Source organism: Heterodontus francisci, chromosome 39 (assembly GCF_036365525.1).
Source record: "Heterodontus francisci isolate sHetFra1 chromosome 39, sHetFra1.hap1, whole genome shotgun sequence".
Taxonomy (NCBI): domain Eukaryota; kingdom Metazoa; phylum Chordata; class Chondrichthyes; order Heterodontiformes; family Heterodontidae; genus Heterodontus; species Heterodontus francisci.
In genome coordinates this window covers 34,247,289-34,272,899 of record NC_090409.1, presented here as the reverse complement: position 1 = coordinate 34,272,899, position 25,611 = coordinate 34,247,289, and the positions used below count along the sequence as shown (strand labels likewise).

Here is a 25,611-nt window from a genome sequence, read left to right as displayed (position 1 = left end):
ACAAAAGAAGGGGATTGGACAGGAAAGTAACTTTTGCAGGCAGGTCCACTGCAAGCAATTTGGTTTAGTTGTGGCTCTTGCAGTTTAAATTAAATCAAATTCTACATTTCTTCTCCAAAGTTAAGACTTACTCTGTTTTAGTTTCATCCTGCAATTCACTCTTGTTTCGTGAAACACTGCTGCAGCATGACATCGAAAGGCCACTCAGGGTCCTGCGTATGAATGGATGGTCAGTGCACAGCAGTAGTTCTCCAACCGTTGCCATACAGAAAATACTTGCAATGTTACAGAAAATACTTGTAATGTTACAATATTTGCTCCAGCAATTGGCCACAGGGTAGGTGTGAAGGAGAGATAAATAGCATTCAAAAATATCCAGACTAATTCAGCAGATCATTACATAGGGCAGATTGGAATGTGTAAATTGTCGTGGGATTTCATATATGAACAAGAAACAGCAAATTTGCATGATCAAAACGACATGCCCAGTAATAAAACTGGGAAAGGGAAAGGATGTGGATGTGACTGGTGATTATTCACTGAGATATTCTAGTGCATGCAAGGCTATTAACAAACTTTATCAAATGTTAGAGAAATGCAGGGGACTGCATTCTACAGATTGAAAGCAGCCATTCTAATCTTGGAAAGACAACAAATAGTGGGTGTGTGGATTGGTCTCCAAGAGAAAAAAAAACTAAGGCACAAATTACATTCGTTAAACAATAGTTGGCTACGTCTCTCAAGATAATCAAAAACTCCACTCGGCAAAATTTGCAGTTTGTGCATGGTGACTGCCACCTGTGCAGGGCACCATGTACAACTGAAATATAACAATGCTTTATATAAATGAACCAATAATAGAAAATGCTGGAAGCACTCAGCATGCCAGCAAGCAGATGTGGAAAAAGAAACAAAGTCAACATTTCAAGTTGATGGCCATTAGATCCCTGATTTGTTACCTTCACTCTGTTGCTCTCTCCACAGATGCTGCTTGATCTCCTGATTGCTTCCATTTTTTTATTCTTTTATTTCAGATTTCCAGCATCTGCAGTATTTTGCTTTTATTATATAAACGAATTTATGTCGATGGGTGAAAACATGGTAGAGTGGCAAAATATATTAAGGGGTGGGAACATTCAGACTACAGAATAAATTCTTTAGTAATCTCTGCATATGCAGAAGGGGGTTCAATTCTCCCTTCCTTTCATTGTAATGATTCTCTCTGTTAATAGGCTATTACCTGGGTTCCTCCATGCAAGGTGAATCACACCCTTTCTCTGATCTACTAGAGCAGCATGCTATCCAGGTACCTGCAAGATTGCTGTAAAATAGAGAAACAAACATCCTGATATTCTACATACTGGATCTTTGACAAATTGAGAAAAAGGGCATGGGCACAATGGGCTGAATGGCCTCCCTCTGTGTCGCAAATCTTTCTATTTAATATCGTCAATATTACAGAACATGACAACCAAAAATTCATTTTATGCTGGCTATTACGTCCTCTAATAGCCAGACAATTTCCTTACTTTAAAGTAATACGTACAAGATGAACAGGGGCGAACAAGGAAAGCAGACATTTAATTAACTTTCGAGGTGCAGAATGAAAGACAAGTGAATGTTATACAGCAGAACGGAAAGCCATAAAAAGAACTGGAGGAGAATTTGAAGAGGTTCAAGGGGAGGGATGGATTGATTGGATGGATAGAAGCAGATGCAGAAGATTGCACCCGTGACCAAAAGAAAACTCAGAAATAGTGAGAATAGCAAAGTGACAGTAAGTGCAAATTCACATGGATGTTGGAATAAAGAGATAACGTGGTGGTGGTGGAGGAGGAAAAGAGGGGCTCTAACAGACGGCAGTGTAAAATATGGGAAATGAAACATACAGAGCATATTTAAATAAACAAAACAAAAGATACTGGAGTGTCCAAAGAGCACAATAATCACTGAAGGATCCAGAAACAAAGTAAACACAGTAATGGACACCAACAGAAGCTTAGAATTCCAAGAATGAGACAGTTACTCTCCAAATCATGAGGTTTGGACCAAAAAAAAGAACACATTTTATACACAAATTTCACATTGAAGGTGTATTTACATTGCGGCTATGAATCAGAGATCACTTTGTGTTCCAGTCAGACAGACAGAATAAGGTTTACATTACCTGTTTAACTGTCTTGTTAAGGAGAAGATGCTGCTGCCTGACTGGGAACAAGTATTCCCAACATTTTGCAATCCCCCCACCACCTGCCAACAGGATCTGTCATCTGTTTTACCCTGGGCAGCAAGCTTTCTGTGGTGTCACACTGAAGCAGTAAAACATTCTGCCCTCCAGAAAATCTCTCAGTGCTTGTTTCAGGCTTCAGACCACACCATACTTCAAGCTTTACCTCGCCAGTGTCGGACTGATGTGAGTGGAATATCTGTTTGCGTGGATTTTAAGCTTGTAGAATACTCTAACCCTATTCTCAGATAGAATGCCCTTGTTTCTCACAGGGAGGTCATCTTACCCAGTTTCTTGGTTGTCACTGATGTCCTCCAAAGCATCATTATTGCAGCATGACACCCAGAAATAAAAGATGTATCTGTTAGAGAAACAATGTAAATTATGCAATACCTGTTTAGATAATTCCGATCATTTGTACTGAAAGTGAATTGTCTACTATTTATATTTGATGACAAAGGTTAATAGTACAGGAATTATTCTATTTGACAGAGTATTGGCCATATAAATAACGATTCCTATAGATGTGTATACAAAAGTGGATACTATTGATTGCCCATCATCTAATGAGGGAGGGAGTCAAACTTTAGGGGTGGAGGGGAAGATTTGTTGCATTTGGTCAGAAGTGATTAACATCAGTATGACATCTGGAAGAACAGGTTTTCTCAACCCCTAAAGTAGTCCTGGAGCAGCCTACCAGAGAGAAAAAAACACCCGATCTAATGTAGGGTCAATTGATATCTTACCAAGGAACTGAATTATTAGGATGCAGACAAAGGAAACTGATTTTATATTTACATATTGTTCTGTGCCTGTGTTTATGATCCTTCTCTCACCCTTCATCATACCCCTAACCTTCCATTACTTTCTGCCTCATGCTTCCCGCTAAATGCATCAATGTTATTCACCTCAACTACTCCATGTGGTAGTGAATTCCACATTCTCACTACTCTCGATAAATACATTTCCATTGAATCACCTATTGGATTTATTCTTGATGACCTTATATTTATGACCCCTGGTATTAGATTCCTCTACAAGTGGAAACATCAAATCCCTTAATAATTTTGCAGACACTTCTAATAGAGGTCTTTTCTTTTCCAAAGAGAGCTCCAGCCTTTTCAGACTTCCCTGATAGTTATAATGTTTAGTTCTGGCATCATCCTTGTAAATTGTTTCTGCACCTTTTCCAATGCCTTGATATCCTTTTTCGAATATGGAGACCAGAACTGTGCACAGGTCCCTGACTGTGGCCCAACCAATGTTCATTTACATGATGGTTAGAAAGAGACTTGGTGGGTGGGGGGTGGGGGGTGGGGGGGGGGGGGGGATGGTGGGGAAGAAGGTCAATTTGCAAAATATTTATATACTTTCACAGCAATTCTATGATCAAAATCAGTGACAGAATAAAGATGAAGACATGATGGTCTAGAATAGGACCCACTTGGGCAGGAAAATGCATTTAAGAGGATTTTAGATAAATGCATGAGATTGTGCTGATTGTGAGAAGGAATATTGTGAGAAGTCTCCTGTCGAGCATAAATACCGGCACGGAGTGGTCAGGCTGAATGGCCTGTTTCTGGGATATAAATTCTATGCAAATTACTAACATTTAACAGTTGATAGGACATTCTTCTGTTGCTATTTTATGGAAATCTGTATTCGAAGTCAGTTACAGGCAATGGTAAACCCCAATATTTTGTGACAGCTTATTTTCTCTGTGTACTTGGTGCAGCAAAACTATCCAATATGTTTATATTGAAGAGGAATGTACTTTTAACTTTTGTCAATGATTAAATTAAAGCTCCCACCCACCCCCCACCGCCAAGGTGCGTTTTGGTGCACCTAGCAGATGGAGGAAAACCTGGGGTATATTTTTAACTTGCCCCCTGGGCATAAAACTCACTGGGGGTGATACAGAATTAGCCACCATACAACATGCCCAAGTGCCCCTCCCATCAAAATCAATGGAAAGAGAAAAAAAATTAGGCCGAGGCCGTTCAGCACAGCCCAGCTAACACTCTCAAATTTAAAATGACTCTTTGTGGGCCAACCACCTGTTAGAAAAACTGTAAAGAAAAACTGGGCTGGTTCCAAAACACATGGTCAACCCACAGTGCCAGTTTTACACACCAGTGACAGACTGAAAACCTACAGCCACCTTGTAAAGAAACTGGACTCTCACCTGCTGAAAAAGGAGCAGGAGCCTTGTCCATCACAACAGTTTATCCTGATCCTGGTAAGGATTGCACAGAATCTGCAAAAATCAGAATGATGCAACTTAACTACATTTCCCATGGTCAAAGGATGAACATAATTATACACATTATACATTTATTTGAAACTGTTGCCAGCCTTTCTTTAAGCAGATATCACAGCTAAATCAGACAAGATAAAATGATGCAGGCTAGGGTTACTTACGTCATCAGAAAAGGTACGAGTATAGCCGGAATTATAACCCATATGAGCATGCTATCATTACGGTCTTCCTGATCTGAAGGATCTGGAAAAGAATGTTGTTCACTGCATTACAGTTGGAGGTATTATGTCCCTCCAAGTGGACTCAAGACTAGGAATTTGTTCAGCTCTTTGTAGTAATATCATAATGTGTTTTTTACTCTCTGGTAGAATCATAAAAAGACCATTTGAAATGAAATTTTCAAGGACAAAAGAATTCTTCCCTCACGAATGACATTTTCATCACCTGCATGGTAATCTAGTCGAATGGATCATATCTCCTTTAAGAGAAGCTTTCTCAGTGATAGCACTCTGAGTCAAGAAGTCAGGAGTTTGAGCTCAACTCCAGCAAACTGAGCACTTAAACTGAGATGACATTACAGTGCAGGACTGAGGGAGTGCTACACTGACAGAAATGCAACCTACCAAGTAAGATATCAAACCCAGGTCCCACCTGCTCTCTCCAGTGAAGGCAAAAGATTCCATGGCAATATTCAAAGAAAAGCAGGGATGTTCTCCAGCTATCCTGATCAATATTTACCCGTCCATCCGAGCGACATCTCTAAAACAGATCATCTGGTCACTGATGTGTTGCTGTTGGTGGAATCTTACTCTTTTAATGATGAAAGGGTTTTTGTTTTAAATGGTACTAAATGATTCAGTATGTAACAACCATTAAAATAGCTTCCTTTTGTCAATCATCAGAGGTCAGACTGACTGCAGCTAAACAAGGAAAGTTAAGAGATTTTCAACACATTCATATTATTTCTGATCGAGTCATTTGATGCTGCTTGGACCATATGTATCAAGTCACATCATTGAAAAGCTGGTGCCTGCTTCTGTTTCCTGTTCAACCTTCTGTTGTCACCATTTTGAGTCTTTTTTTTAAGTCAACACTGAAACCGGTCCCTTGAGCAATGCAACATTTAGAATGGAAGCCCTGAACATAAACCATGACCTGTAATGATGTAACCGCGGAGTTGGCCAAAATGCAGTGCTATGGAGTAACTTTCATTAAGTTCTGTCACCATCTTATGCGCATAAAACATCAATTGACCATGGGAATTATTATGGAAATATTGCAAAATAATGGGCTAAATCCTTGTTGGGAAAAATAATGGCGTGTTAATGACGTGAACCGTTATTAATGTGCAATTCGGCCAACAAGTTCAGTGATTGAGGTGCTCTGAATTGCAAATTTCCAGAACTTGCTGGTTGATTTATGTCACTCTGCAATTTGCTTTCCACAAATTGTACCTTGTCCTTCACCTCACAGGTATTTCTAAAAACTTGCAATATTTGCACCTTAATTGTCAATTAAAGTCACTGCAGAAAATTAAGTCTGGTAATTGAGTGTTAACTACGTTTAACAATGAGAGAATTCAATGGAGTCTGCATATGCACCTCAAGTGCCGTAATCTACCAAAGTGATTCCTGACAACGCAGCGGCCCACTGACATCATCAGACTGCGCCAAGATGCACACATGCGCAAATGGTCGCCTGCTCTCTGCAGGGTCTAGCCAGAACTGGTTGGTGCATGCGTGGAAAACGTCATTGCGTAACACTTATGTCATCGTGTAACACGCCTGGTCGGCCTAGGCCCATGTGCTTTACATGTACTGCAACACCATCAGGCATTCACGCATGCATCAACCGTCGCCGCGAGTTTCTGAAAGTGGAAGGAGGAGAGGTTTCGTTGCGGTCGTAGTTGTTGTATTTTCTATCATTTTATTGAAAAGAGGAGCGTTCTCTTGTGATTTCATTGGAAAGAGGAGGTTGGCCTCCCTATCTCAGTAACCGCCCCCAGCTCCTATTACTGTAACCTCCTCCAGCTTATACCATCTTCAGCCCGCACTTCCAGCAAGTTATGGCACAAAAATTTGAGGTAAAGGTAGAGGAAATAAATCTAACTAATCGTCTTACACCTAGAGTTGTCCATTTGCATTTCTAGAATAATGCTTTAACATAGTAAAGTGTCCCAGGATGCTCACAGACTGTTATCAGACAAAATACAGAATGTAATTGTTCAATATGAATAGATGTGAATCCACTATACTCACAGCTAATGTGCAAGAAGTAGGGCTCACTTGCTTTTTCACTCACAGGGTTGCGTGCAATACATTGGTATTCACCGGAATTGCTTGCTTTAACACCAAGTATCATCAACGTAGCATTTTCTGAGGAAAATATTATCCTCTCATTGCTTTCGACATCTGTCCCATTGAAAGACCAAATTATTTGGTTATAATTTCCAAGTACATTACAGGTCAGCCAAACTGTGTCATTCTCTCGCACTGGGTTTGAACCATTGGATGTAATATATACAGAGGAGATTGGTTCTGTGAATAGAATTGGAAATGAAGAATTAACAACCAGCCTTGGATAGAAATAAAACAGCTCCATCTATTGTAGTATTTCCAAGTTCATGAATGACACAAAACTAGGTGGGAATGTGTACTGTGAGGAAGATGCAAACTGGCTTCAAGCAGATTTGGAAAGACTTACTGAGTGGGCAAGAATGTGGCAGATGAAATATAATGTGGAAAAATGTGAGGTTATCCCTTTTGGTAGGAGGATTAGATGTGCAGAGTAATTCTGAAATGGTAAGAGATTAGAAAGTGTAGATATACAACGGGACCTGGGTGTCCTTGGCAATAAGTCACTGAAAGCTAACATGCAGGTGCAACAAGCAATTAGGAATGCTAATAGTATGTTAGCCTTTATTGCAACAGGATTTGAGTACAGGAGTAGTGAAGTCTTGCTTCAATTGTATAGAACCTTGTTTAGACTGCATTTGGAGTACTGTGTGCAGTTTTGGTCCCTTTACCTCAGGAAGGATATTATTGCCATAGAGGGAGTGCATTGAAGATTCACCAGACTTGTTCCCGGGATGGTGGGACTGTCCAAGAGAGATTGGGGAAACTGGGCCTGTATTCTCTCGAGTTTGAAGAATGAGAGGTGATCTCATTTTTTTTATTCATTCATGGGATGTGGGTGTCGCTGGCCAGGCCAGCATTTATTGCCCATCCCTAATTGCCCTTGAGAAGGTGGTGGTGACCTGCCTTCTTGAACTGCTGCAGTCCATGTGGGGTAGGTACACCCATAGTGCTGTTAGGAAGGGAATTCCAGGACTTTGACCCAGCGACAGTGAAGGAACAGTGATCTAGTTCCAAGTCAGGATGGTAACCTACAAAGATTGAAATCTACAAAATATTTAAAGGGATAGACAGGGCAGATGCAGGTAGATGCAGCTACTCAAACAGATCCATGTCAAGGAACCATACAGCATCGAAGGAGGCTATTTTGCCCATTGTGCCTGTGTGTCAGCTTTCTAAATGTGCTGTAAAATTAGCCCCACCTCTTCTTCACTTTCCCCATAGCCCAACAACTTTCTTTTCCTTGTTAACTGTTTCTCCAATTCCCTTTTGAAAGTTCATTCCAGATCACAACAACTCGCTGTGTTTTTAAAAAAATCTGCTCATATCCCCATGGATCTTTCCTCAATTATCTTACATCTATGTCCTCTGGTTAGTAACGGTCCAGTACAAAGTTTCACCTTATTTACTCTCGCAAAATACCTCATAAATTTTGAACGCCTCGACTAAATCTCCCCAAATACTCTTTGCTCTAAAGGAATAAAATGCCAGTTTTTCTAGTCTCACTACATAACTGAAGTTGCTCATCCCTCATACGATTGCAGTAAATCTCCTTTGCATCCTCTGCAAGACTTTGATGTCCTTTCTAATGTCGGATGCCCGGAATAGAACACTATACTCCAAGTTCCGGTGTAACCAGTGATTTTTAAAGGCTTAGTCTAACTTCATTCTGTTGTACTCTTTGGCTCCATTTATAAAGCCAAGAATGCTTTTTTTTTTAATAGCCTTACCAACTTGTCCTGCCACCTTCAAAGATGTATGTATATTTCTTGATACCCTTGCTAATAACCTATTGACCCCAGTTTTAAACTTGTCAATTGAAGCAGCATCGACAGCTCTTTGGGGGAATTTCAAAGAGCGCACTGCACAAAACAGCTGTGGTGGATTGCCAAAGTTAGGGAGTCACTGTTAATGAAAACTGAGGTGCTGTTGAGTCAACGGGACCAGGATTGCATTTTAAAGCTGGGCTCGAGTGTGGAAGGTGCTGCCAGATTCATACATGGAGCAGAAACCCTCCAAGGTGGGTCCACAAGGAAAGTCTGTGCCTCCTCTTGGACTATCCCCTTCGCAACTGTGAGACCCTCCCTTCCACTAGCCGGAGGGCAGCCGACCGGCGACAGGGAGAGGAGGCCGCGAAGTTAAACAAAAACCCCATGGGTCTCAAAATTTGCTTGATGTTTTTCAGTCACTCCACCGCCAGAATTCGACCTGCTTTCAGAATGTAACTATCTCGACCCACCAAGTATTCACTTGTTTCCTGCAGCTTGTGAACGTGAAGTTACTGCCTTATCATTTCCTGAAGACTTGATGAAATATGGTCGTTACTTACCAAACACAAAAAGATCCATTCTCGCTGTTGCTGCTGTGTTAGAGAATGAGTTCATGGTGACAATGTACACTCCACTGTCTGAAACACTCACTGACTTGAGCAGGAGAGAAGCATTCGGGAATAATAACTCCACCCGTCCTGTGTAAACATTATTTATATCTGGATTTGTTATGATCCACACTCCGACATCTGTCCCATTGTGCTTCCAGGTCCCACTTCTCACCTTCACTGACGGTCTCACTGACAGGAGCACAGGCTGTCCGACTGCTGCATTAATAAGACTCTCATCAACCAAGATGGTCAGAGGCTGAGATTCAACTACAGGGGGGGAAAAAGTCAAGAAACCTGTGTGAACATGCAACCAATTTATTTCAACGAAAACTTAAATGCAGACTGAATGGTGCAGATTGTCCAATCAGAGTCGCTATTATTCACTGAAGTTATATTTAACTTATCCTTCCTTCCAGTTTAATCCCCGACACCGATGTGAGAAAGTGACCCTCACCAGCAGAGAGAAATAACCAAACAGCAAGTGCAGTGAGTCGGGTTCTCTCCATCCTGACAGAACAGTGTCTGCTCCTGTTCGAGACAGTGTGCAGCCAGCAATCCCTGTTCAATGAATCAGATTAGGTATTAACTAAAGCAAAGGTGGCCAGGAGTGAGGGTCAGAGTTACCTCACTGAAAAGGATCGGAAGATCTGGATTTAAATAGTTGTGAATCACTGCATGAATATGGGAAGACTCCGATGTAACTATTAGAGCTGTTGACAAGGATAGCAAAGTAATAATTACAGACTATCAAAAGGAGGTAGAAGGCGAGAGTGGGAGTTAATGCAGCTCAATGAGAGATGATCCAGGGAACGAACCTCACTGGACGTTTTAGATTTTCAGTCGGTTATTTTTTTTTGAAGATCTGAATATTGTGGAAACTTAAATCAATAGAGCACGCTAGCTGCTGGACAATTATCAGTTTTCAATGATCATTTATTTAGTTTATGATGCAGAATGCACATTCAGGGATGGTATAATCTTCTCCCCTCCCCCAGTTTTAGCCCTTCACTCCTTCAGTACTAGAGACAGAAAGGGCAGCTTCAAAGTTCCAATCCTCCCACTTCACCCATGCAGCTAGTTTTCATGTTAGAGTCTGAGAAGGAGCTTTGCAACAAGTCCGATTCTCTCCTCACCCACTGTCCATACATGCACACTCCCGGCTGATACTGGTAAAAAGGGCATCATTTGTTTGCATAAAAGTGACTCTACTTCGTTCAAATTAATTATTTGGCAGTAAAGTGATTTGAGATGACCATGAAAGGTTCTACCTAAATGCAATTTTTTCTTTCTTTTTAATAATTTGGATATGGGCATGCTAAACAAATAATGAGACCCGCTGCTCAATAATGGTGAAACACACTACAGGAAATTGGTAATTTCGACACATACTGTGCTTTTTTGGACTTTTCAACTGTTGCAACCTCGTTTACTGCTGTGTTTTTCTGCTAAACTAACTCATACGGAATGAGAACCAAGATAAAGAAGCATTGCGATCTTGTCTTAAAGAGGGCATAGTTTGGGTACTGTCGAGGTACATTCCCATGAGGGGAATAAGTAAGACAAACAAGTCCAGAGCTCCCTTTGATTCTGTTCCAGGTAGGTTTTTGAGCAAAATGGCTGTAACCAATTCTAGAGTTTCGGGCCAGGGAGTGTGTAACACTGTTTGGGTGGTGGTGAAGGATAATAAAGGAGATGTACCTTCTTCATTAAGAAATTCTCATTGATTGCTGTGGATTCCAAGCTGTGGACATCTTCAGCCTGCAGGACTTCCCCAGCAGTGGATATTTCAATGTGATTCTGGAATGTGGCGAGATGCACCAAGTTCCTGAAGGTGTTCAAGGAGAAGGGAAAACCAGGCGCTGTTGTCAATCCTCACAGTGGAGCCACTTTTCACACTGCTGTCACAACGTGACCGGGTGGTCACCTCTACCAGCCCCATGTTCCTGTTGTGGATGTACTCACCTTCCTCGACAGGTGTCAAGGTGGCCGGCAGCAGTACTGATGTCAAGGACCAGTTTGGGATTTGGACTAGCAAGCGGCAGGTCAAGGTGACCTTGAAGGTCTAAACCTGTCATAATCTTGTATAACTCTATCAAATCTCCCCTCAATCTCCTTTGCTCCAAGGAGAACAGTTCCAGCTTCTCCAAACTAACCTTGTAGCTAAAATCCCTCATCCCTGGAACCATTCTGGTAAATCTCCTCTGCACCCTCTTAAGGATCCTCACATCCTTCCTAAAGTGTGGTGACCAGAACAGGATGCAATACTTGAGTTGTGGCCTAACCAGAGCTTTTAGACAGGTTCAGCAGAACTTCCCTGCTTTTGTACTCAATGTCTCTATTTATAAAGCCCAAGATCCCACATGCTTTGCTAATTACATTTCAATATATCCCGCCACCTTCAAAGATCTATGCACATAAACCGCGTTTCAACTGTGAGATAAACAACCCAGTTCCAACACAACTGAAGGGTTAAAAATGGGTTAACATTAATGCCTAGGACATTGTACATTTTAAATCATTGGGACATTTTAATTTTAAAATGAAAAGACAGCCTCTGCAGAAATTGTCACATAACCCAAGAAGCAATAGATAAGAACAAAAGAATTAAACTTAAGCAATCGTTGATTAAAGGCTGCTGCCACTGGAAATCAATTGGAAGGGAAAGACAAGTCTGTGTGAAGCAAGACTTCGAGTCGTAGGAGCCTTGAGAAGCTTAGAGGAAGGACGTCCAAGATGAAGAAACATCAAGAGTTTCGGAGGGAGCTGATCACTCTTCTACCTTGATGCACAGATCCTTGGGCTTAAAGCTATATGTACTGTTTGATGCTTTTTTAATGCTTATGTAAACTGTTTTAATGCCATGTGCGATTTACATTACAGGTAACTTTGCCTACTATAGAGTGTCATGTGAGTTTCTTTGTCTAGCTACTGTCCAGCTTCACCAATCAATGGAACATCTGTATCCCTATATACTTGAATATCTCAATTTGGGAATATAAACCTGAGCATTGTGGGAAGTGGGGGTGGAGGGGAATAAAGGGAACTAATGGATGAGGCAGGATGTCCGAAATATAGTGTCCATCTCCTGGTGAGTTAAAATAAAAGTGCAGTTGAGATTAATACCCAGCGACCCCAAGTGAGGTTAATCATCTGGATGGATCCAGAAATAGGGGAGGTGGGGGAATAATTGGAGGTGATTGTGCGCGAGGTAATGCGTCTGTTATCAACAATTCAAAAACAAGACAAAATGCTTATTTGGATATGTAAGAAGAACAGAAAGTAAAGGATTGTGTCATTTGGAGTTGGATCAATAGGGGATTTCACTTTTATTTCCTTTGTTTTCCAAAAGGCGAATCATTAACTTGAATTAAACATGCTTGAGGCAAATATCGATCCATACCAAAGCAGAATTCTTGTTCCACTACTTTTGTCTCTCTGCATGAGTCGTCTTTTGGTGCGGTAGTTCCTCTTTCAATTCAGAGGAAGAGGTCAAGCTTGTCCATTTACTGAAAATATTCGTGGGTTTTCTTGATTCATCTCCAATGACTCATTAACAAGAGAACAAGTGCAAGTGGGAGCAGGAGTTCATCAGTCTTTCCAAAATTGAACAATATGGAACTTATCAAGGAACTTAGCCATAGAATACCTCAACAACAACTGATAAATGAATAACCAGTCTGGGATCAAAGTCTACATCCCAGCTTCAAACTAAGTGCCAATGGTCTCATGCTGGAATTACTGAACAAAACTGAACTTTGATATTGTGTAAAATACAAAAATGTATAAAGATAGTAAAATAAACTAGGAATATTATTCCATAGGTAGCCAATCACAAATTGATGGCTCTCACACATTGGCCAATGAAAGGCTGGTAGCTCACACACTAAGTGTCAGCTTGGCTCTACGGGCAGTCCTCTCGCCCAAAAGTCAGATGACAGGGAGTCTAAGTCCCACTCCAGGACCTAAACACATAATCCAGGCTGACACTCCAATACTGAGAGAGAGAGAGCATGACATTGTTGGAAGCCAGGGCTTTTGGATGAAACGTTAAACGGAGGCCCCATCGGCTTGTTCAGGTGGATGCAAAAGATCAAATGGCTGGGGGTGGGGGGTGGGAGCAAAAGAAAAGAGAGAATTCTCCAGGTGTCCTGACCAACATTTACTTCTCCAAACCAATTAATTATTCATCTCATTGCTATTTCTGAGATTTTGCACAAAACAAATGCAAGTTCACTTTGTTCTTTTTTGATATTTTAAATGATTATGAATTCATTTTATTTTGGGGGAGGACACAAAATAGAAAGAATGGACAGTGGAACAAAGATCTGCATCTATCTTGGTTCCATGCTGAACCATTGGTCTCCTACTGGGGTTCCACAGGTAACAGCCCTCCTTCCCAAATGAACATTCTTGTGCCAGATTCTTGACAGTAAAGCAGTGACCTAACTGGAGTTATCCCAGGCAGTGTGGAGGAATAATGCATTGCTATTTCTCATTCCAGTTGAGCACTTTGGTGTACAGAAATAATTCCTGGCAGCTGCTCGACATAACAACTGAAAGCTGTGTCTTTTTGCTTATGACAAAAATTCATAATAGAATTAATGGCCTTTGTCTCCACATTAATCAGGAAAAGAAACAGCCTTCATTTTAAAAAAAAATACAAGACCTTCAGTATGCTGTTCATCCCAGAGATTTCTGTACATCTGACTAAGGGGGGGAATTTTATGCTCTGCCCCACAGCAGATTTGGAGGCAGGGAGAGTAAGTAATCAGGTGGGATAGTGGCGGTGGGGGGGGGGGTGCTCCTTCATTAGTGCTTGAACAAGGGACCCAGTATCATCAAGGGGGTGGTCCGCTGAGAACTAACCCCCTGCCCTTGCTACTGACCACCCCCCCCCACAACCCCCTCACCCATGACCCCCGCCCCGTGAGACCCCTCCTACCCAGACCTACAAGTGGCCTTGGTCCAGCACAGCTCCTGGGCCTCAGGTAGGTGACTCACCCGCAACAGACACTGCCTCCATGGTGATGGTGGCACTGTTCAGTTAAAGAACTGCTGGCTTCTGATTGGCTGGCAGCTCTAAGAGGTCGGGACATCCGCCATCAGGGTCGTTGATCCTGTGGAAGGCCCACTGCTGCCCAGTTAAGTGCCTAATTGGCACTTGATTCAGCGGGCCTCTCACAGAAGAGGCATCGAGGGGCTCTCGACATCGCTTTTGCCAAACGACAAGACCCCCTGTTACCCAGATAAAATCCCAGCCCAGGAATGTCTTGTCAAATCCTATATGGATGGAAACCCTAGATACACTGCGATGATGAAGGATAATGGAACTACTCTGCCTTGTTTTCTTCCAGTGTGAATGAGTGGCATTAGCATGTGTATGGTCTGTCAGAAGACACAGAATGCTCTGAAATATGACCCATTTGGCATTGAAGCACCAATAGCAGATGTAGTGGACCAGCTGACTGTAATTCAATTATTTACTCAAGTAATACCAGGGGGTCATTTTTGTCCCTCTCATTTGATTTTTGCGATGTGGTGACACTGGCAAGGAAATATTTAATGTCCATCCTTCGTTGCCCCAAGGGCATTAAGAGTCAACTATGAAAGAAAACAAGCCTTGCATTTATATGCATGACCAGAGGACATCTCAAAGTGATTTACAACCAGGTACTTTTAAATGTAGTCACTGTTGTATTGCAGGAAACGTTGCAGTCAATTCATACAAAGCAAGGTCCCATACACATCAACATAATAATAACCAGTTAATATGTTTTAGTGAAGTTGATTGATGGATAAATATTAGCCCAGGACACTGGGAGAACTCACCTGCACTTCTTTGAAATTGTATTATTTACGTTCACCTGAGAGGGCAGGTGGGGCCTCATCAGACAGACGGCACCTCTGATTGTACAGCACTCCCTCAGTACTGCACTGGAGTGTCATAACTAGATTTTATGTTCAGGTCTTTGGAGTGGGACTGGAACCCACAACTTTCTGACCGAGAGACACAAGTGCTACTGCTGAGCCATGGCCAATATCCAACTATGTAGTATGGGGCTAAAGTTACTTGGAAGACAGACTTCAGTCGAGGTAGCAGGTTTCCTTCCCTGAAAGACATGAATAAACCAGTTTGGTTTTAAACAAAAATCTGGTGTCAGTCCACAAATTATCAAATTTACTGAATTCAATTTCATATCTTGCCACGTTCGGATCAGAAACCCTGGATTGTTAATCCAATGCCATCCAACTAAGCTATTGTACCTACATTTCCCAGTCCAGCTCTGTCCACAAATTGGATAGGTATAATGGTTTAGGCATTTTTCCAGGTATTTGAATTCCTTCCTGCAATGCATCCTGGTGAGTGTTATCTCACTTTCTCACGGGTGTTGCCTTCACTTAACTAGAAATCTTAACACCAATACAAAATCGAGCAAAATGAAATGTTTACAACAACTCACTTCACAGCTGACTAATATAACAGTTAACTTGCAGAATCAAGAATCACCCTTTCATGCCCAACTTGTTCACTGAATCCTATAGGAAAGAAACACGTAAATTTAATTAATCCTACACCCTGCTCTTCCTCCAGCCCTGTATTTTTCTTTCCTCTTTAAGTATATATCCAATCCCCTTTTGAAAGTTACTATTGAATCTGCTTCCACTACTCCTTCAGGCAGCGCATTCAAGATCACAACAGCTCGCTGCGTAAAAAATTCTCATCTCCCCCAGTTCTTTTGCAAATGATCTTAAATCTATGTCCTCTGTTTTCAACCTTCCCACCAGTGGAAACAGTTTCTTCCTATTTTGAACACCTCCTATTAAATCTCTGTCTGTCTGATCCAGAACTGTGGACCAGGGCATCATCTACTGTATGAAGCAACATCCTGTTAATGCAATGAAAGAGAAAATCCTTGAAGAGATTGATAGTAATGCTGAACCAAATGCATCCCTATGGATAAAAAGACTCTCTCTTTCAGGTGCAAATTGTCTGTTGAAAGATTCCTGACACTCTGTCAATCAGAAGTCAATCCAATGTTGCTTCAAGGAAGCAGGCTTTTAAAAAAAAACTCAAGATAAACCAATGCAAGCTGTTTGTTTCTTTACAGAGAGAATCTTATTTTATTTAAATGGTACAGAAGCCAAGCAGCCCAAAGATCACATTCAGAGCAGTTTCAGTCTGCAGTCAGGGACAATTTTGATTTGGAATGGGTTAATGAGCTTCGTCACAAAAAAATTCCAAACGGCAGCACTGGAATCCTCCCCACTGTTCAGACAACACAATTCCTCCTGCTGCTGTATACTTCTTTCCCCCCACAATATACTTTATTCATAAAAATCTGCAGAAAAAAAATTACAAAACATTCAAACCAGCACCAAGTTGACATTCCAAATTGTGCAAAGGAAATCAGTTTTCTTCAATATTGGAATGAGTTGCCTCACAACCCTTCCATTCCATTTTACATGCCATTTACATTTTACAGCTATATTCACATACATGCCATTTACATTTTACAGCTATATTTACATATTCAGTGTATACAGCCTGATGGGTTTTACATCGGTCCAGTCCCTCAGTTCACTTTGGCAGGAGGTCTTTACACAGTGGTCTTTCCCCATTGAGCCTTTGCAGCATCTGCCCCAAGCTTTAGTGCGTCCCTCAGCAAGTAGTCCTGGACCTTGGAATGTGCAGTCTGCAACACTCGGTGGTGGACAACTCTTTGCACTGGAAGACCAGCAAGTTTCAGGAAGACCAAAGAGCGTCTTTCACCGAATTGATAGTCCTCCAGCGGCAGTTGATGTTTGTCTCGGTGTGTGTCCCTGGGAACAGCCCGTAGAGCACAGACTCCTGTTTTACAGAGCTGCTTGGGATGAACCTTGACAAAATTCACTGCATCGCTTTCCACACCTGCTTTGCAAAGACACATTCCAGAAGGAGGTGGACAACAGTCTCTTCCCCACCGCAGCCTCCTCGAGGGCAGCGTGTGGAGGGGGTGAGACTCCAGGCATGCAGGAAGGATCTGACGGGGAAGGCCCTTCTCAACACCAGCCAGGCAGTCTGCTAGGGGAACCATCCAACAGGATCCACCATCTCCTTATCCCATAGGACCTTGAGGACATTCCGTGCAGACCTCTGCCTGATGGATTGCTGGTCAAAGGTGTTTTTCCGCACAAACTGTTGTACACTACTGCTGTATACTTAAACAGTTTTAATACTGCATAGCTGCAATAAATTTGGAGTGACAGTTTATTTACACGACAAGTGTGTACTGAAACCACTTCACGTTAATTCTAGAACGTAGGTCCCAAAACCCTCCAATATAAACCTTGCAACTTGCGGTCCATACTTTGAAACCAAAGACTAGGTAAGTGTTGAGGACATGAGGAACAAGGAATTTAACAGTGGTATTTTTATCCAGTATGCTGAATTGTTCCTTTGTCTTTATCCTCTTTTATTGAAAAAAATTATTTCACTTTGTAAAAGTGTTTGACAAACACAAACCTGCAATGAAAATATTCTAAAGTCCTAATTTCAAATTAATGCAGTTCCATTAGTTTGTGCAACCTTTCAGTATTTAACAGCAAGTGAGTGCGTTTTTTAAATCTGCCAGTAACAAGCTGTCACTTGTGACAGGGAATTATTGGGTCAAAAGTGCCTGATGTTTTCGGGCACTTTTTTTTAAGTAAACAGGAAATATTATTCAGGATGCCAGTCAGTTTATCGTTGGCTGTTCAGTTAACCTGCAGCCCCAGATAGAAGCAAGCGATGATAGTGGGAGAGTTACGAAAGAAATTCCAGCCTTCCCAGGGAAGTTGATTTCATAAAAACCAGTCCCACAATGTTATTTTTAATTCTGTGTCTTTCTTCCCTCTCCCTTTGTCACCATTTTAAAAGGTGCGCCCACTTAAGCTGTTAGCTTTTTTCCCAATCAGGCCATTCTGCTGAACAACTACTTGCATCTACATAGTGCATTTACCGTAGGAAAATGACCCGAGGCGCTTCACGGAAGGACAATCATTAAAAAAATGGACAGCAAGCCAGAGAAGGAGAGAGAAGAGGGCAGGCAGAGGGACAGAATTCCAGAGCATGGGGCTGAAGGCACAGAATCAGAGGAATGGAGAGTTCTGGGGTAGGTGGGGTGTTGGTGGCAGAGGAGATTACAACAGGTTATAGAGATAGGGAAGGTGAAGGTGATGAAGGGATTTAAACATGAAAGTGAGAATTTAAAATTGAAGATGCACGGGATGACAATGTCGGTCAGCAAGGTTAATGGTGATGAGTGAGTGGAACTTGGCATGGAATAGGGTACAGGCAGCAGACTTTTCAACTGAAGTTTATGTAGCATGGAAGATGAGGGGCCATTCAGGAAAGTATTAGAATAATTGGGCCTAGAGGTGACAAAGAAATGGATGATGGTTTCAGCAGCAATTGAGGTGACGCCCAGGTGGAGATGGGCAATGTTATGGAGATGGAAGTAGGTGGCCTTTGTGATGGTGAAGATGTGCAGTTGGAAGCTCAGCTCATGGCTGAAGTTATGAAGCATCTGGTTCAGTCTGAGGTAGTGGCCAAAGAGGGAGTATTGAATCGATGACAAGAGTAAGCCATTTGTAATGTGGGGGGGGGGGGGGGGGGGGGGTGTCAAAAGGCAATGGCTTTAATATCCCCGATGTGTAACTGGAGGGGAACTTACAGCCCTTTCAGCACTGGATATCAGATCAACAGTCTGATAACAGAGGCAGTGAACAGGTCAAGACAGGTGATGGATAGGTAAGGCAGGGCATCATCAGAGTACATGTGGAAGCTGAACCCATGTTACCAATGGGACAGCATGTAGATGAGGAAGATGGGAGTAGCAAAGATAGATCTCGGGGAATTCCAAGGAATTTGCTGGATAGGATACGAACAGCAGAGTTTTAAGCTAAAGTTTATAGCAGAAGAATGAGAGAAGCAATTTCCAGAGATGCTTTGACTACGATTGCATAGACAAGAGTGGAACCAAATGAGAGCAGTCCTGCTGAGTGGGACAATGGAAACAAGGCATTGGAGGAGGACGGTCTGGCCATCTTCAGCAAAAGCTGCAGAGAGATCAAGCAGGGATAATGTACCACAGTCAAAGAAGATATCATTTGTGACTTTGATCAGGGCAGTTTCAATGCTGTGCAGGGCCAGAAATCTGACTGAAGAAATTCACAATGGAGTTGTAGAAAAGATGGGCATGGATCTGGGAGTCAACGACATATTTAAAGGCTTTGGAGAGGAAAGGGAAGTTGGGCATGGGGTGATAGTTTTCACAGCAAACGGGTCAAGGATCTTCTTTTGAGGATGGGGTAAGTACCTTGGGATGGTTTATTACGTTAAAAGCGCTTTATAAATGCAAGTAGTTATTGTTGTAATGATGGCAACTTTAAAAAGGAGGGCAACAGTATCCCGAGGAGAGGGAACCATTTACGATAATCAACTCGCATGGTGTTCAGGAAGGGAGTTTGACTGCCCTGGTGTTTAGTGGCGAAAGGGTCACAACCAGGCGGTGGGTCTCATGAGGGATGATGGGGGGGAAAGAGACCAGAGAAAGATTCAGGTTCAAGGCTAGGGCAGAGTAGAACCTGGGGGCTAGTTTGGCTTTGCGGGTAAAGGTAAGTCTCAGTCAGCTGAAAGGATGGTCGCCCTGAGTGACCGATAAGTGCATGGGCTGTTTGAGCAGAGAAGCAGGAAGAAGGATTTAAGGGGATGATTTGTAGTAGAGAAATAAAGCCATGGCTATCAGAGCGGGAGACACCCCGAGGAAAGTAACTCCACAGAGACTAAAGATTAAACTTGTGAATTTCCTTGTCAACATGATATATTTACATCCTGAGCCACTGGGGAGCTCTTAATATTTTGTTAATAGTTACCTTCAACACCTTGAGATTTGATTCACCAATTTTTTGTATTTCATTTATTCGTTCACGTGATGTGGGCATGGCTGGCAAGATCAGCATTTATTGCCCATTCCTAAAGCTCTCCTCAGCCCTCAACCTCCATACCCAGCAAACCTTAGTTAATGCAAAATCCTATTGTCTGCATCCTATTCCATATTGAATTCTGCTCATCCATTTCCTCTCTCTAACCTATGTTGGCTTCCAGTCCCCCGAAGCTTGCAATTTAAAATTTGCATCCTTATGTTTAAATCAAATCAAAGTCTTGCCCCTCCACATATCAGTAACTTCCTCTAGCCGTGGCTGAGTTGGGAGCATTCTCGCTCCTGAGTCGGGGGTATTTTGGGTTCAAGTTCCACTCCAAGACTTGAGTACAAAATTCTAGGCTGTCACTCCAGTGCAGGACTGAGGGACTGCTGGCTTTTGGAGGTGACATCTTCTGCGCGAGACTTTAAAGCAAGGCCTCATCTGCCCTCCCAGGTGGGAGGTAAAAGATCCCAGGGCACTATGTTGAAGAAGAGCAGGGGAGTTCTCCCAGTGTTCTGGCCAATATTTATCCCTCAACCAACATCACAAAGACAGATCATCTGGTCATTATCAAATTGTTGCTTGTGGGAGTTTGCTGTGCACAAATTATCTGCCATGTTTCCTACACTACAACAGTGACTATATGTCAAAAAGTACTTCATTGGTTGTAAAGTGCTTTGGGACGTCCAGCGGTCCTAAAAGGCACTCTACAAGTCTTGCTATTTTTTTCCAGCCCTACAATCCACAGACCTGTCTATTCCTTTGACTATAGCCTCTTGTGTATTCCCTGCCCCAACTTCCACATTGATAGCCATTACTACAACTACCTAGGAATTGCACTCTCTGGAATTCCCTCCCTAAATCCCTTTGCCTGTTCTTTAGGCCATCCTTAAAACATGCTTCTCTGAAAAGCTTCTAGTTAAGGCCACATGGTTAGGTTAGGGTGGTTCCCACTGTTCAACTCCCACCTGACCACAGCAAGTGTGTGTTTTTTTTTATTAGGGTTTAACCCCCTGATGTTTTATTTAATCAAATAAACAGGCAGCGACAGTTTTTCTTGTAGATTTAAAACAGAAAATCAATTGTTTATGATCAATACGCCTTATCCTGAAATTGTTGCAACCGCATCCACTCCGGCATTCACCTGCACACAGAAGAAGAGACAGATAGAGAGGAAAAGAGAGGTAAGCAGGGTTGGGTAGGTTTCAGAGGAGTTCACGGTAAACTGTTGAATTCTCATGAAAATAAGTTCTCATTGGTTGCAGGCCTGAGGTGATTGTAGATTTCTCTCTTGGTTGAAAGTTCAAGTGAAGACTGTGTATGACTTCGCGTTGTATAGTATAGATGCTGAGTTCTACAGTCAGGTTCGTGCCTTCTGATTTGCTGGAAAAGCTTCTGGATACAGCCCTCTTTCTTTCAGGGTTGTCTCTCTCTCTATAGGCTGTTTTTTAAGCTAAAGCTTTGTTACTTCTTGCCTCCAGTTAGGAGACACTTTCATCTCTCCCCCATGGTGATCGCGCAACCATGGTGACGGCAACCGCACAACCATGGTGATAGCCCAGGACATTGCTGCTTCACACTCTCTTTCTTTCAGTAGAAACATTCAATTCTGGAATGTTTTAGGATGGGTGCAATTGACACCTCTTAGCTTTGAAGATTTTCATTTGGATATTCAAACTGTCTGACAGGGACACCTCCGGTGGCCATTTTGGAGCATTGTTCAATGTTTAAAGAGAATGCGTTGTCAGGATACACTTCAAAGCATGCTCAGAACAATCACCAACATCATCAGTGTTTCCGAACATTTGCCAGCTTGCCAGTATGAATGTGTGCATGCATGTACCAACATCACCTCAGATGTAATGACATCCGAGTGCCGCCTCACTAGTCAATGGCCGGGATCGCCACCTCCATTCCCCCCACCGACAGTATCCTGTTCCCTCCTGCCATCCCCTCCTCAATCGCTGCTTTCAGTTTCCCACTCCCTACCACTCTCAACTACTCGACGCTACATCCCACCTCTTCACCTCCACCCACCCCGCCCCAGCCATCGCTGCTTCTCCCCCCACTGTCAGCCGCTCACCCACTGCCTCACTGCTCGCCCCGCCTTGGCTGCTCATTCCAGGCTTTGCGTTTTCAGCCACTCGATCCTGGCCTCCCCACTTTGGCCACTCACTCTCCACCTCGTCACTTCTCCGCTTCGGCCACTCTCACTCCCTACTTCCCCCCCTGCCTCGGCCTCTCACTCCCGGCCTTGCTGCTTGTCCTCCCCTCAGCTGCTTGCTTCCCGTCCCCAATGCTGCGGCTTCTCTGGGCAGCATGACAGTGAGCGAGCAGCCGAGGGGGTGGAAGTGAGGAGCCTGGGAGAGAGTGGCTAAGAGGGGAAAGCAGCGAGGCAGGGAGTGAGTGGCCAAAGCGGCGAGGCCGGGAGCGAGCAGCCGAGGTGGGGGGAAGCGGCGAGTCGGGGAGCAAGTGGCTGAAACTGAGAGTTTGGGAATGAGCAGCCGAGATGGGGGGAAGCGGAGAGTAGGGGAGCAAGTGGCTGAAACTGAGAGTTTGGGAATGAGCAGCCGAGCCGGGGGGGAAGCGGAGAGTAGGGGAGCAAGTGGCTGAAACTGTGAGTTTGGGAATGAGCAGCCGAGGGGGGGGAAAAGCGGCGAGTCGGGGAGTGAGCAGCAGAAACTGTGGGGTTGGGAATGAGCAGCCGAGGGGGGAAGCAGCGAGCTGGGGAGCAAGCGGCTGAGGGGGGGGGGGGGGGGAAGTGGGGAGCGAGTGGCACAAGCGGCAGGGTGGGGGGGGAAGTGATGAGGTGGGGACTAAGCGGCCGGGGTTGGGGGCGGGTGGTGGTAGTGAAGTTGCGAAGCGGGGAGTGAATGGCCAGGGTTGGGGGCGGGTGGTTGTGGTGAAGTGGCAAAGCGGGGAGTGAAAGGCCGGGGTTGGGGGCGGGTGGTGAAGTGGCGAAGCGGGAGTGAATGGCCAGGGTTGGGGCCGGGTGGTGGTGGTGAAGTTGCGAAGCGGGGAGTGAATGGCCGGGGTTGGGGGCGGGTGGTGATGGTGAAGTGGCGAAGCGGGGAGTGAATGGCCGGGGCTGGGAGTGGGTGGTGGTGGTGAAGTGGCGAGGCAGGGAGTGAACGGCCAGGGTTGGGGGTGGGTGGTGGTGGTGAAGTGGCGAGGCAGGGAGTGAACTGCCAGGGTTGGGGGTGGGTGGTGGTGGTGAAGTGGCGAAGTGGGGAGTGAATGGCCGGGGTTGGGAGTGGGTGGTGGTGGTGAAGTGGCGAAGTGGGGAGTGAATGGCCAGGGTTGGGAGTGGGTGGTGGTGGTGAAGTGGCGAGGCGGGGAGTGAACGGCCAGGGTTGGGGGCAGGTGGTGGTGGTGAAGTGGCGAGGCAGGGAGCGTGCGGATGAAGTGGCGATGCCAGGAGCGAGCAGCCGAGGGGGAGAGGTGGCGAGTTAGGAAGCGAGCGAGGTACTGTAAGGGGTGTGATGTAGGCGGTGATCGCCGTCATTGGGGGGGGGGGGTTGTAGGCGGTGATCGCCGTCATTGGGGGGGGGGGGGGTTTGGGTTTAATTCTTTTTATGATAAATTGAGTAGCACCATCTTTATTACTGGCAGCTTCCTGTGATGTCGCAGTTGATGAGGCTGCAATTGTGCAAGTGCCAGTACTGTGCCACCTAATGGTTACATTGTCAGCAAACACAGCCTTCAAAGAAAGGTCCATTTTTTAAAAGATGAAGTCAGTTTTCAGAACTCTTCAGATTTTGTCCATAATTTTTGTATCATCACACTTCTTGTGCGTGTGACATTCTGATCACCCTCCTAATCTTGTTCCTTCACTATCTATTCTTACATCTTTGAGCCCCTTGGCATGTTTTTCTACACAAAAGTTGTTGTAATATCGCATTATTATTCCCCTCCCCACACACAAACTTGCATGACAATTCAATTTTAGCACAAAATAATGCTGGAAATACTCAACAGGTCTGGCAGCATCTGTGGTGAGGGGAAAAGAGTTAACATTTCAAGAGTTAACATTTCAGCCGCATGGAAGATGGCAGGATCCCCAAAGACACGTTGTACAGCGAGCTCGCCACTGGTATCAGACCCACCGGCCGTCCATGTCTCCGCTTTAAAGACGTCTGCAAACGCGACATGAAATCCTGTGACATTGATCACAAGTCATGGGAGTCTGTTGCCAGCGTTCGCCAGAGCTGGCGGGCAGCCATAAAGACAGGGCTAAAATGTGGCGAGTCGAAGAGACTTAGTAGTTGGCAGGAAAAAAGACAGAGGCGCAAGGGGAGAGCCAACTGTGCAACAGCCCCGACAAACAAATTTCTCTGCAGCACCTGTGGAAGGGCCTGCCACTCTAGAATTGGCCTTTATAGCCACTCCAGGCGCTGCTTCACAAACCACTGACCACCTCCAGGCGCGTATCCATCGTCTCTCGAGATAAGGAGGCACAAAGAAGAACCTTTCATCCAAACTCTGGACATTTTTTCTGCTCCTATAATAATTTACAACTTTAAAAAAAAATTAACTTGTCTTCATCGATCATTTTCTCTTTAATCTCTCACCGCCAGCAACAGCTGTCAATCATTCCTCCACTCTGCGCAGGCGCTGTAACCATCCTCCCGGAGAGGCTGTCACTCGTTCCTCCATTCTGCGCAGGCGCTGTCACCATCCTCCCGGATATAAAAACAAGAAATGCAGGAACCACTCAGCAGGTCTGGCAGTATCTGTGGAAAGAGAAGCAGAGTTAACGTTTCGGGTCAGTGACCCTTCATCGGATCCTCCCGGAGCGGCTGTCAATCGTTGCTCCACTCTGCGCAGGCGCTCTAGCCATCTTGAGGAGGCTTCGCCAGGCCGGGTGAACCATTGCGCCGTCATCTACGCAAGGAAGGCAAAATTGCCGAAGCGAAACGCTTATTACCTTGGCTACCATAAGAGATATAGTTATATATGGGGTCTTAAGTTACATTTCACATTTTGTGGGTATAATATCATGGTTCAGGGCGTTTTCTTCCTCCCGCTGCGATTTTCTCCTGTACCAACATGGCTGCCATCGATGCCGTTTAAAATAACGGTTGCTGCGTGCGTACTGCGTCATGACGTTTTGACGCACTCTGGTGACGTCTACATATTTGGCGCGAAATCAGTATTCATATGAAGAGTAGGCTGGGCACATGCCCCCTCCTCAAATCAAACACAGAAATCTTTACTACTTATATAGAGGCAAAGGGAAATAATTATAGATGCCAACTCTTTAAAATTGGGTGGTTTCAATAACAAAACGCTGATCTGCACACCGGTTTTTACACAGAATATACAGCACAGAAACAAGCCGTTCAGCCCAACTCTTATGTGGTAGTCTTTTACACCCGGGCCTCACGTTAAAAATCTACCCCTACGTGTTTCTGGCATCTGATCATAATGCTAAATGAGCTGGGCC

At 44.0% G+C, this 25,611-nt stretch overlaps 2 protein-coding genes and 1 long non-coding RNA gene across 4 annotated transcripts in view; 1 reads left to right on the top strand and 2 right to left on the bottom strand.

Annotated features, from left to right (window-relative positions):
* The window catches only part of LOC137352710 (carcinoembryonic antigen-related cell adhesion molecule 5-like), a 721,824-nt gene that overhangs the window by 353,740 nt on the left and 342,473 nt on the right, over window positions 1-25,611 (top strand). The gene's annotated exons all lie outside the window — the stretch shown is intronic.
* Window positions 1-25,611, bottom strand: part of LOC137352906 (uncharacterized) — a 227,969-nt gene that overhangs the window by 50,414 nt on the left and 151,944 nt on the right. Inside the window, exons 21-30 of the mRNA XM_068018751.1 lie at window positions 15,224-15,331; window positions 10,920-11,046; window positions 9,676-9,796; window positions 9,171-9,488; window positions 6,746-7,024; window positions 4,649-4,730; window positions 4,413-4,484; window positions 2,514-2,588; window positions 1,241-1,321; window positions 132-212 (exon numbers count right to left, since the gene is read on the bottom strand). Coding sequence (XP_067874852.1) covers window positions 132-212; window positions 1,241-1,321; window positions 2,514-2,588; window positions 4,413-4,484; window positions 4,649-4,730; window positions 6,746-7,024; window positions 9,171-9,488; window positions 9,676-9,796; window positions 10,920-11,046; window positions 15,224-15,331 — 1,344 coding nt within the window. The remainder of the gene's footprint in view (window positions 1-131; window positions 213-1,240; window positions 1,322-2,513; window positions 2,589-4,412; window positions 4,485-4,648; window positions 4,731-6,745; window positions 7,025-9,170; window positions 9,489-9,675; window positions 9,797-10,919; window positions 11,047-15,223; window positions 15,332-25,611) is intronic.
* LOC137352717 (uncharacterized) lies at window positions 16,367-25,215 on the bottom strand. Its single transcript, XR_010969768.1, has 3 exons — window positions 25,093-25,215; window positions 24,737-24,898; window positions 16,367-16,561 (listed from the first exon to the last, which is right to left on the bottom strand). It is a non-coding gene; the product is annotated as an uncharacterized lncRNA (long non-coding RNA).